Source organism: Colobus angolensis, unplaced genomic scaffold (assembly GCF_000951035.1).
Source record: "Colobus angolensis palliatus isolate OR3802 unplaced genomic scaffold, Cang.pa_1.0 Scaffold40, whole genome shotgun sequence".
In the NCBI taxonomy this organism is placed as follows: Eukaryota; Metazoa; Chordata; class Mammalia; order Primates; family Cercopithecidae; genus Colobus; species Colobus angolensis.
The window spans coordinates 2,026,529-2,037,961 of NW_012117377.1; the positions used below are offsets into that span (position 1 = coordinate 2,026,529).

The 11,433-nt window shown below is 39.4% G+C and overlaps 1 protein-coding gene across 1 annotated transcript in view; it reads left to right on the forward strand.

The window, feature by feature from the left end:
* The window catches only part of FMN2 (formin 2), a 396,271-nt gene that overhangs the window by 121,770 nt on the left and 263,068 nt on the right, over window positions 1-11,433 (forward strand). Inside the window, exon 8 of the mRNA XM_011955768.1 lies at window positions 1,253-1,397. Within this exon, the coding sequence (XP_011811158.1) occupies window positions 1,253-1,397 (145 nt within the window). The remainder of the gene's footprint in view (window positions 1-1,252; window positions 1,398-11,433) is intronic.

Genomic DNA, 11,433 nt, shown 5'->3' on the forward strand with positions numbered 1-11,433 from the left:
AGGCAGGAGAATGGCGGGAACCCGGGAGGCGGAGCTTGCAGTGAGCCGAGATCGCGCCACCGCACTCCAGCCTGGGCGATAGAGCGAGACGCCATCTCAAAAACAAAAACAAAAACAAAAAACAAAAAACACAGCCCTGCTTTACAATCCCATCTTGTAGGCTTTCTTCAGAAACATGCTACACAAAAATACACATATCCACACCCCAAGTGTGAAATAATTTTGTTTTGAAAATTTCATGGCACTTCTGTCAATCATTGGCAACACAGCACAAAGTCATACAATCGTAGCTGGGAATGATCATCATGAAAGAGTACTTGCCACCAGGTGTTCTGGTGGCATTTTATACATTCATGCATCATCTATAAACCGTGTTCCCTAGCCATTGAGACAATGCTGTGGTACTTGGCTGTGGAATGTGTAGGTGGCAGGGGAAAAACGTACACTTTAAACCTCACTGGCCTTACTTGTTCTAATGTTTCACGATTCCTTGAGTTTCCTTTGTGCGTGTGGCATGCATTTAGAAACGGTATTTGCCAGGTTCGTTTTCATTTCTTATATGAATTTTTCTACCCTCTAAACCATATCGGGGGCAAGAAACTGTATATTGTGATGACTTCTAATTTTTCAGTTCGTCTTCCGTGTTGTTACCACTCTGCTTATGTATGTGGGTGATTCATTTTAAACTGTGCCCCAAAGTCATTTTCTCCAGATATGACAGGGGAAGTTCTTGTGCTTTGTTGTTGCTTTGCTTTTTTAAAAATGTGTTTAGCCTTTTTAGGTGATATTACATGAATCTGCGGTCACTGAGAAGACAAATAACAATGGGGTGATGGGAGGCAGTAGGAGGGAGAGAATGCCATCCTGTAAATATGTGTTTTTTAACCCATGAATAAGCTGCAGAGGTGATAAGTGAAGTTGGGATTTTGAGATATCAAACATTTCTTGCCTCCCTAGCCCATACTGAGGTTTTCTTCTTACGTTTTTATACGGTGACCTGATAACTGAGGGTTCCTGGAAATTATTTCTGGGAAAAGATTTCATTCATGGATGGTATTTTAACTTTCCCAATAAGTGGATCAAACAAATGGTGGTCTTAAAGAAAAAGAATATTCTTTCCTTCTTATCTCTCGTCTTTTTCCCTCCCTCCTTCCTGCAGGCCTTCCTCCCTCCCTTTCTTCCTTTCTGTTTATGCTTACTGTGATGTAGTTCGGTTTGATGGCTGTTTTATTGTTCTTTTGCTTAATTTTAGAGACTCCAGTACTTCACTTATTTGGGAAAAAATTGAAGAGCCATCCATAGATTGTCATGAATTTGAGGAATTATTTTCTAAAACTGCCGTAAAGGAGAGAAAGAAACCTATCTCTGATACCATCTCAAAGACAAAGGCTAAACAAGTGAGTATTTTTTGTGCCTTATGAAATTGGACAGTGTTTCTGGCATAAGTGTGAACTGTCATTAGAGAAAACTTTGAAATAGTTTTTGGGCTGTGTAAACCTCCATGGATCTTAGGCAGATAGCAAGGGTTAGAACTTTAGAACATGTGGTTAAGTAAGACTAGCACAAATAGAACAACACATAATTATCTCCATCCAGTGATAATGTCCCGACTTCTATTTGTAACATCATAACACATATTTCCAAAGTCTCAGCCACTGTTTCTTTCCAGAATTAGTTGCCTAGAAATAAATTTTCACTTGATTTATATCCATCTGAGTGCTCCTATGGATGGAAAGAAAGGAAAAAGTGGGCAAAGGAAAACAAGCAAGAAATCCAATCCTTAGTAACTGATATTGTGTTTGGTATTTTGTTGCATTATATCTGAAGTGGATGCCATTAGAATCCAGTTAAACAGTTATACTGTACTTGAAATGTGGAAGAGAAATCTTGTATCCATTTCTAACCTCTCTATTTTATGTTAGATCCTTTGATCTAACCTGTGACATTTTCATAAAAAGAAAGATTGCTGCATTTCAAGAAAAACATTTCCAAGCAAAAATTTTCAACTGATATATCCATTGGGCTTGTCATAAAGGGATATTGTTATAAATTTCTCAGGGGCGTCATTTGGAAAGTAGAGTAAAACCTCATCATAATGAACTCCAGATAGAATTGCTAATGGTGCCCATCTTTACCCTGAAATGGAGAGTGGCTACATTTCTTAACTTTTGCAGGGTGGCAGGAAAGAGGTCTTGGGAGCAAAGGAATGGCAAGTAGCTCAGTCTCGGGAAGCAAAGAGGGAAAAATGAGGCTGATATTCCCAGTGTTCTCCTTGCCTAGTAGCGCCATTGGAGTTCCAGCTCATGGGCTGATTCCTCGAATTTTTGCCTCTGACCTGGAAGTAGTAGCTAGGCACATGACCTGGAGTTGTTTCCATTGATACTTATTTCAGAGCAGACAATGTTCACTAGACAGACATCGCCAAATCCAGCCAGGAGAAGATGAATTTCAATGGGACAGCTAGACGCTTGTAACCCATAGTTGGCTGGGTGAGCAGGCTCACCCCAGGCATTTTATTAATCTCAGAATAATTTAAACCCAAGCATGACGCAGTTGAATTCTTTTAGAAATGCTTTTGTTGTATTATTGCTGGTTGCTGGTGACCTCAGGTCGGTAACATAGTGGACGAGATGGCACCTGGCACATCGTAGGCACACAGTAAATATTTATTAAATTAATCAGCTGACTAAGGGATGAAGACTCTATAAATATCAGTGGCTATGTCCAGCAGTGATTAAAAACCAGAAAGTTACTCATTTCATAATAAGCAGTCAGTCCAGGGTGACAATGTTAAGAGGAGTAATGGAAAATCATATTTTCTCTGGCAGAGATAAATATTTAAAAAATCCTTTCCACGGTGTATTTGCATATAGTACACTGAGGCTGAGTCATCGTATCTCTTCTTTTGGGTTGTGTCAGAGATGTAAAATCTGTCTGGGTGAGGAATATGGGTGGGGCTTACATTGAGGAGAGTTGGACAGCCACAACTGTCACTTGACTAATGTGTAGATGTGGCATGGAGCATCTCTTGTCCAGGGATTAAATACCCAGAAAATTGAGCCATGCTCTCTCTACTCCCAGCACCACTTTTTTTTTTTTTTTTTTTTGCTAAGGGAATACAAATAAGGAAGAAGTCTTCCAGGATGCCCAAGACTGTAGGATTTCATGCTCTGTTTGACTTAGTATTAAGTTTTAGCTTACTGAAATATGATTTACATCTAAATCATCAAACATCAAATTAAACTAGTTGGCATGAAGGGGTGTCTTTGCATATAAACAGTGCATCTGTGTTGAGCATCATCATCTTAAGATAATCTCCTCATTCTGTCATTAAGACATTTCATAAATTGTCGGTAACAGACTTTGCCAATGTCCTCATTTGTGTTTATTGATAGTGACGCTACTGTTGACCTTCAGCTTCAAACAGAGTTTATGGGACAGTCTCCATCATGACTCCAGATAAACCTATTCAGCAACTCCTTGACCTGGGTCTTGGTGCTGAGCTCTGCATTTCAGATCTGTTTTTGGAGGGATAAAAGATTTTTTAAAATGTATGTTAGAGAAAAATCACTACAAAGTGATGGATTGCTGAAGAAACATAGTTTTATTTAACTTCATTGTATTTGGAAGAAAAATCTGTCCACTCCATTTACTTGAGACATTTAAAATTTTGTTTAAGGAAAGTGTATTTTCAGGATGCATGCAAATTGTTCCCCTTTTTATGGGAAATGTGCACTGATTGTATGTGCAGACATTTTGGTACCTTATGATTCATTTCCAGTAAAATTAATAGCCTTTAATGCCATGGCATATGTTTATGGAGGTATTTCAAGCAATTCTTCTTATATACAATGGAAGCTGGAAGTTCTGTTTTTATTTAAATATTTAAAAATAGCCAAATAATCTTTCTGTGATCTGTCTTCTCCTTGAAAGTAAGACTGTGGTTGAATGCACTGGTGTTTAACGAGGTGCCTGTGCTGTTTTTACTGTCGTGGCAGAGATGTTTTCAGTGCGATAATAGAAGATTCTTCAGCTGGGCACATTGCCGTTTGGCATAAGGAGAAAGAGGGTTATTTTCTCTGGATGCTCAGACTGATAGAAATGAAGAATATCTTATATTTCCAACTGCTTTTCTCTCCAAAGAACTTAAGACAAAGCATTTTATACTTTTCTTATGGAGCATGGATTTAAGTTTGTTCTATGATGATTTCATTTATCCTTCTTCACTTTGAAGTAACACACAAAAGATTAGCTGAGAAGGTACATAGAAGTTTATCAGACTATAGTCTGACACAGTTTTTCAAACCCAAATGAGTGTGACACTTTGACATTAGAACTGTCTGATGTAGAGCCCCGTCTCTTAAGGAATAAAGAGGAAAATAGAAAAAGTGATCTCATATGATGTTCGTGCTTGAGCATTCACACACATTCACACTTGCCCATTTTTAAGGAAGGCTCTAGAGCTAGTAAATATTTAGTCCAATTTCCTCCCTATTTCCAGGATAGGTCAGTGATTATTAATGTTTGTAATGACCCTAAGTCACCTCAGGATCTTTAGTGATCAAATAAGGATTAAACAGTTTAACCTGCTGGGCGTGGTGGCTCACACTTGTAATGCTAGCGCTTTGGGAGGCCAAGGCAGGTGGACTACTTGAGCCCAGGAGTTCGAGACCAGCCTGGGGAACATGGTGAAATTCTGAATCTATAAAAAATGTAAAAATTATCTGGGTGCAGTGGTGCGTGCTTGTCATCCCAGGTACTTGGAAAGCTGAGATGGGAAGATCATCTGAGCCCAGGGAGGTTGAGTCTGCAGTGAGTTGTGATAGTACCACTGCACTCCAGCCAGGGTGACAGATTAAGACCCTGTCACAGGGAAAAAAAAAAAAAAAATTAATCTGAGCTCGTTAGCAGGAAAGTGAGAGAATTTACTTTGGAGTGATTTTGATAATAAGGGTTGCATAGTTTTTGGTTAATCTTCTGTCAAATAATGTCATAAGGAAATACATTTTGGTAAACACGGTAGTAGTAGTAATAGTAGTAATTATTACAACAATAATAACCATGGAAACCATATTGTGTCCATTATTTACCATGTACCAGTTGCTGTTCTTAGCACTGTACTTATATCAACTCATATAATGCTCCTACTCCTATGAGACAGGCACCATTAGTCTCAGTTCATAGTATGGTTCATAGTACAGAAACCTCAGGTACAGAGATGTAGAGGAATTCAGTAATGTTTCCAAGCTGGTAAGGGGCTGAGCTTAGGTTCAAACTCCAGCCATCTGGCTGCAGAGCCTCTGTTCTTCCTACTTAAGTGATAATTATGGAGTGCAGTATTTTATATGGAGACCAGAATATATACTTATAAAAATGAATTAAATACTTTAAAAAAAGAATTTGAATGTGTATTGGTTTTTCATATATGTTCAGTATTTAAATGACTGTGGTTATAAATAAAATTGTATGTGAGACACTTTTAAAACCTTTACCATGTTTTAGCAGATTTCTTTTTTCTTTTTTTTTTAAATGGAGTCTTACTCTGTTGCCCAGGCTGGAGTGCAGTGGCATGATCTCGGTTCACTGCAACCTCCCCCTTCCAGGTTCAAGTGATTCTTCTGCCTCAGCCTCCCAAGTAGCTGGGATTACAGGTGCGGGCCCCTGTGACCAGCTAATTTTTGTATTTTTAGTAGAGATGGGATTTTGCCATGTTGGTCAGGCTGGTCTCATAGAGATGGGGTTTCACCATGTTGGTCAGGCTGGTCTCATAGAGATGGGGTTTCACCATGTTGGTCAGGCTGGTCTCAAACTCCTGACCTCAGGTGATCCACCCACCTTGGACTCCCAAAGTGCTGGGATTACAGGCATGAGTCACCATGCCTGGCCAATATTTTAGCAGATTTTGACAAGTATATAAACTGTGATTTCACCAACATGACATTTGCCCAGTTAAATAAAAGTTTGAGTGGTATGAGATTTAAATACATAAGCTTCTGTAAGCAGTAAAAATAAGAGCCACTTGCTTCTGTGGCATATAAATAGTGGTTAGAGGCAGACACCCACTGTGGTTCAACCTTGCCAAATGTGAAATGATGCTACTTTTCATTTATCCCATGGTACAAAAAGAATCTTCTTTGTAAAATATGCCATAGGTAAATAATGTCTAATCATGTTTAAAGGATCTGTAAAGTAACATGATACCCAGAATGTAAATTTGCACATAGAAGTCAGCAAGAGTGAAAAAGAAGAATCTGTTATTTTTTAAAAAGTACGTAACTGACATTTGTCTAACCATTTAATGCAACACAATGAATCTCTATGGGTTTCTTCTATTTAGTCTATCAGATTAAAATTCTTTGCCCAGAGAATGGGAGAAAAAGTATGACAGTTAAATATTTGTTGGACTTGAGCCTCTGGAAATCTGATCAGAAAAAAATACATTGTTAAATGTGCTACTTATTATAAGGGCAGGTAATGAAAGGATTTGTTAGAATTCACATTTATTACAGATACTAACTTTAAGGAATTCGATATTTGATATCATGTTCAGTCTTTCCATTGTGCTTGATGACCTAACCCCCAAAAAAGATTTTTTAAATTTTTTTTCTTTTTTGAGACGGAGTCTTGCTCTCACCCAGGCTGGAGTGCTGTGGCGCGATCTCAGCTCACTGCAAGCTCTGCCTCCCGGGTTCACGCCGTTCTCCCGTCTCAGCCTCCTGAGTAGCTTAAAAATGTTCAAGGTCAGGAGTTCGAGACCAGCCTGACCAATATGGTGAAACCCCGTCTCTGCTAAAAATACAAAAAATTAGCCAGGAGTGGTGGTGGGTGCCTGTAATCCCAGCTACGCAGGAGGCTGAGGCAGGAGAATTGCTTGAACCCAGAAGGCGGAGCTTGCAGTGAGCTGAGATCGCACCACTACACTCCAGCCTGGGTAACAGAGCGAGACTCCGTCTCAAAAAAAAAAGTTATAAAAATGTGTAATAGCGACGGGAAAAGAAGTATTCATCATTCAGCTGCTCTTTTATGGGAGTATATAACATAATACCTGTAAGTGTTCTTACAGGAAGCAGTAATTGCCAATAAAAGCTTCTTCTCACTGTGTTGAGGAATTTGGGAGAATAGGTGTGGCACACTTCACATATCGCCTGCCACTGTATTATTGGCTGCTATGAAAAGGAAAAACAGATTACATATTTTATCTGTGATTTTGCTGCAGTTTTATTTATCGCAGACATTCATTTTTAGATTGAAAACTGTTTTCTTGTCATTAGTGGATATTTCAGTGCTGCGCAGTGACACACTGAATGAAAATCTGTGTTATAGAAGCCTAGTGTTTTGTATTGGTGTTAATTGTTCCAGTTGTAGCTGGCAAGGCTGTGTTTTGGTTGATTTGAACAGTTGTATTTGTCTTTTGACCAAAGACATAAAATCTTGTCTGAAACACTAAATATCTTATAATAAGACAATTTAGATTTGTTTTGAGGATACACAATAAACATTTGGTACTTTGTAACTTTTAACATCTGCTTTTAATAGAGTACATTCCTATTGCAAGCCTTAAAAATGTATTTACATAGAAAACCACATCAAAATACAAAACTATAATTAGACGAACATAGGTTTTGTGGAATCTGGATTTGTTTAAGATGTTGAAAGATTTATTATTTTTTTGAAGATGCTATTCCTATATTTGTAGAGCATACCAAATCAGTTCAAGGAATGCAATAATACTAACCTCTGTTTTTAAATTTTCTTTTCTTTTTTTTTTTTTTTGAGACAGAGTCTCGCTCAGTCGCCCAGGCTGGAGTGCAGTGGCACTATCACTGCTCACTGCAAGCTCTGCCTCCCAGGTTCATGCCATTCTCCTGCCTCAGCCTCTTAAATTTTCTTTTGGCCAATAAAATTATTTTTATACTTCTAAGTAAAAGGCTAAAAATAAAAAATAACACAAATACACCAGCATAATATAAAGGAAATGTAACTAAGCTAATTATATTTCACCTTGATATATTCTATATTAGGGAAATTATATTTGGGTAATCGTGCTTTGGAATTGCATACAATTTAATCATAGTGTAGACTGTTAATTCTTTTGGATTTTATATTTATATACCATGATATTAAGATTCTGGGCTGGGTGCAGTGGCTCACGCCTATAATCCCAGCACTTTGGGAGGCTGAGGTGGGCAGATCACGAGGTCAAGAGATCGAGACCATCCTGGCCAACATGGTGAAACCCTATCTCTACTAAAAGTACAAAAATTACCTGGGCGAGGTGGCGGCGCCTATAGTCCCGGCTACTCAGGAGGCAGACGCAGGAGAATTGATTGAACTCGGGAGGTGGAGATTGCAGTGAGCTGAGATCACGCCCCTGCACTCCAGCTTGGTGACAGAGCAAGACTCTGTCTCAAAAGAAAAAAAGAAGATTCTGTTGGACTAAATGTACAAGGAAAGTGGTATGAATTTTTAATGGCTATAATGTTCTGTTTATCATTCATAGGAATTGAAGAAAGAGTATAGAATAGAGTCCAGATGCTGTTTGGAATGCCAGACGCAGTGGCATGCACCTGTAGACCCACCTACAAGGTGGGCTGTTGTTGTGTGCTGTGATTGTGCCTGTGATAGCCACTGCCCTCCAGCCTTGGCAACATAGTGAGACCCCATCGCATCTCTAAAAAAGAAATTTTTTTAAAATTAATTCTATCGGGAGCAGATGATGGGAGAGTGTTTTCTCAGCGCAGCCAATTTGGAGTGGAGCCACTATTGCAGAGAGCCCTCTTTAGTTTCACTGGAAAAACCAACCATGAGCGCTTTCACTGTTGCACCCTTTTTTGATCTGATAGCAGCACAGTTGATCCATTTCAGCAGGGACTACAGCAAAGGAAATGAGCTAAAATACCAGAAAGGGCACAGAGGTTCTCTGGAGGGCTAATTTATTGTGGAACAACCCAAGAGAGACAGCTTTGAGTAATTCAAGTGACTCTACTTGAATTATCCTTCAGGTTCCATGCTGTATACTAAAGATAGTGCAAACTGTGGGTGGTCAGAAGTTGAGCAGAGTGTCTAGGCTGGACTTGGGATAAAGGCTGTGTGGAGGAGATGTGACTTGAAATGGGCCTTGAAGAATGTATTTGGTTTAGATACGTAGAGAGGATTAAGGGGTGATTTTTGAGAATAGCACCATGAGCAAAGGTTTCCTTACAGCTTAATTAAAGCGAGAATAAATCAGTCATCGCTGTAGCAGAGGCCTCCCTGTGTGCTCCCCTGTCTGGGAGATTTAGGAATGTGAATTTAGATCATTTATATTCATTTCTATTCGCTGAATGTGTTTCCTTCTCATCTTCCTACCTAGCCTCAAGTTTGTCGTACTAGAAATAAGTGTGAGGACTGAATTTAGATTAATTGGACCTGAAGCTTATTTTGGTGTCAAGGTATGAAATAGCAGGATGTACGCTTCTTTACCATGGACAGCAACAGGATTTGGGATAATCTCAGGGCAAAGGAGGAGTTTATTCCTCATTTGACCTACATAGTCACAATTACGATAGGCCCTACCTTTTGTCTACCAGAAGGGATGCCGGTGACGACGCTACTCAAATTATCTTTCACAGCCAAACTTAGTGTGACCTAAGCTGAAAAAGAGTTCCTGTTATTTGAGGGTATACGTTTAAGACTTAGAAAAAAAATATAAAGTTCTTATTTGTGTCATTAGTTTATTTAATTTAAAACTTTTTATAAATGGAAAATAAACTTTTTTTAGAAAAACATAACCATTTTCAAAATGAAGGTTTATTTATTTATATACTTTATTTATTTATTTTTTGAGATGGGGTCTCACTCTGCCTCCCAGGCTGGAGTACTGTGGTATGATCATGGCTCACTGCAGCCTCGGCTTCCCTGGCTTGAGCTATCCTCTCACCTCAGCCTCCCAAGCAGCTGGGACTCTAGGTGTGGGCCGCCGAGCCTGGCTAACTTTTTAATTTTTATTTTGCAGGAATGGGGATTCGCCATGTTGCCCAGGCTGGTCTTGTACTCCTGGGCTCAGGCAATCCTCCTGCCTCAGCTTCCCAAAGTGCTGGGATTAGAAGTGTGAGCCACCATGCCCAGACAACTAAATGGAAGATATCTAATATTTCACCTTTATTTTTTGTTAATTGTCAATTTTTGAATGTTTAAAATTAATTTGGGACTTGAAACTATCTGAAGTATTGCTTTAGCAAGTTGTCTGGAGGAGAGTCTTCTCGAGATAGTGAGGAACGTGGTGGATCCTCTCCCCAGTAAAACAACAACTTAACTGGTGAAAATTATAACAAAAAAGTATTTATTTGAAGTCTCTTAAAATTGTCCTAAGGGTGCACAGGAAATGGAGAAACAGTCATTCAGGAAAATCTACTAAAACTCAGAACAGCAAGAGTACTCTGACAGTTAGCCACAACCTACTCCATTACCAGCCACCCCCAACTCTGCTCTACTCTGGACATGTGTGGCCAAGAGGACCGTAGTTCTCTCTCTTTCTCTATAACTCCTGTATGGCTATGATTTTGGTCTAGTAGAGGCAGGATGCTGGCATTTCTAATTTCTTCAGTCTCCTGTGGAGAAGCTTTTTAACAGGCAAGCATGGAGAACCACAGGAGACCTTTGAGAAGGTCCCATTAAGGATCACCATCATCTGTGGAGGTAGGGAGGGTGAATACACACCTGCCAGGCTGCACTCAGCCAAGAGCAATCAGAGCAAGATGTGGTGCCCCCAGGAAAGCATTGGCTAACCTCGTACAGACCCATCAAAACCAAGCGGAAGCTTCACTGGCATGAGTCTCTCTGTGTGTGTGTGTGTGTGTTATTAATCCCATTTTATTTATTTATTTTCTTTTATTATACTTTAAGTTCTGGGATACATGTGGAGAACGTGCAGGTTTGTTACATAGGTAAACACATGCCATGGTGGTTTGCTGCACCCTTTAACCCGTCATCTACATTAGGTATTTCTCCTAATGCTATCCGTCCCCCAGTCCCCCACCCCCTGACAGGCCCCAGTGTGTGATGTTCCTCTCCCTGTGTCCGTGTGTTCTCATTGTTAAACTCCTACTTATTAGTGAGAACATGCAGTATTTGGTTTTCTGTTTTTGTGTTAGTTTGCTGAGAATGATGGTTTCCAGCCTCATCCATGTCTCTGCAAAGGACACGAACTCATCCTTTTTTATGGCTGCATAGTATTCCGTGGTGTATATGTGCCACATTTTCTTTATCCAGTCTATCATTGATGGGCATTTGGGTTGGTTCCAAGTCTTTGCTGTTGTGAACAGTGCTGCAATAAACATATGTGTGCATGTGTCTTTATAGTAGAATGATTTATAATCCTTTGGGTATATAACCAGTAATGGGATGGCTGGGTCAAATGGTATTTCTAGTTTTAGATCCTTGAAGAATCACCAC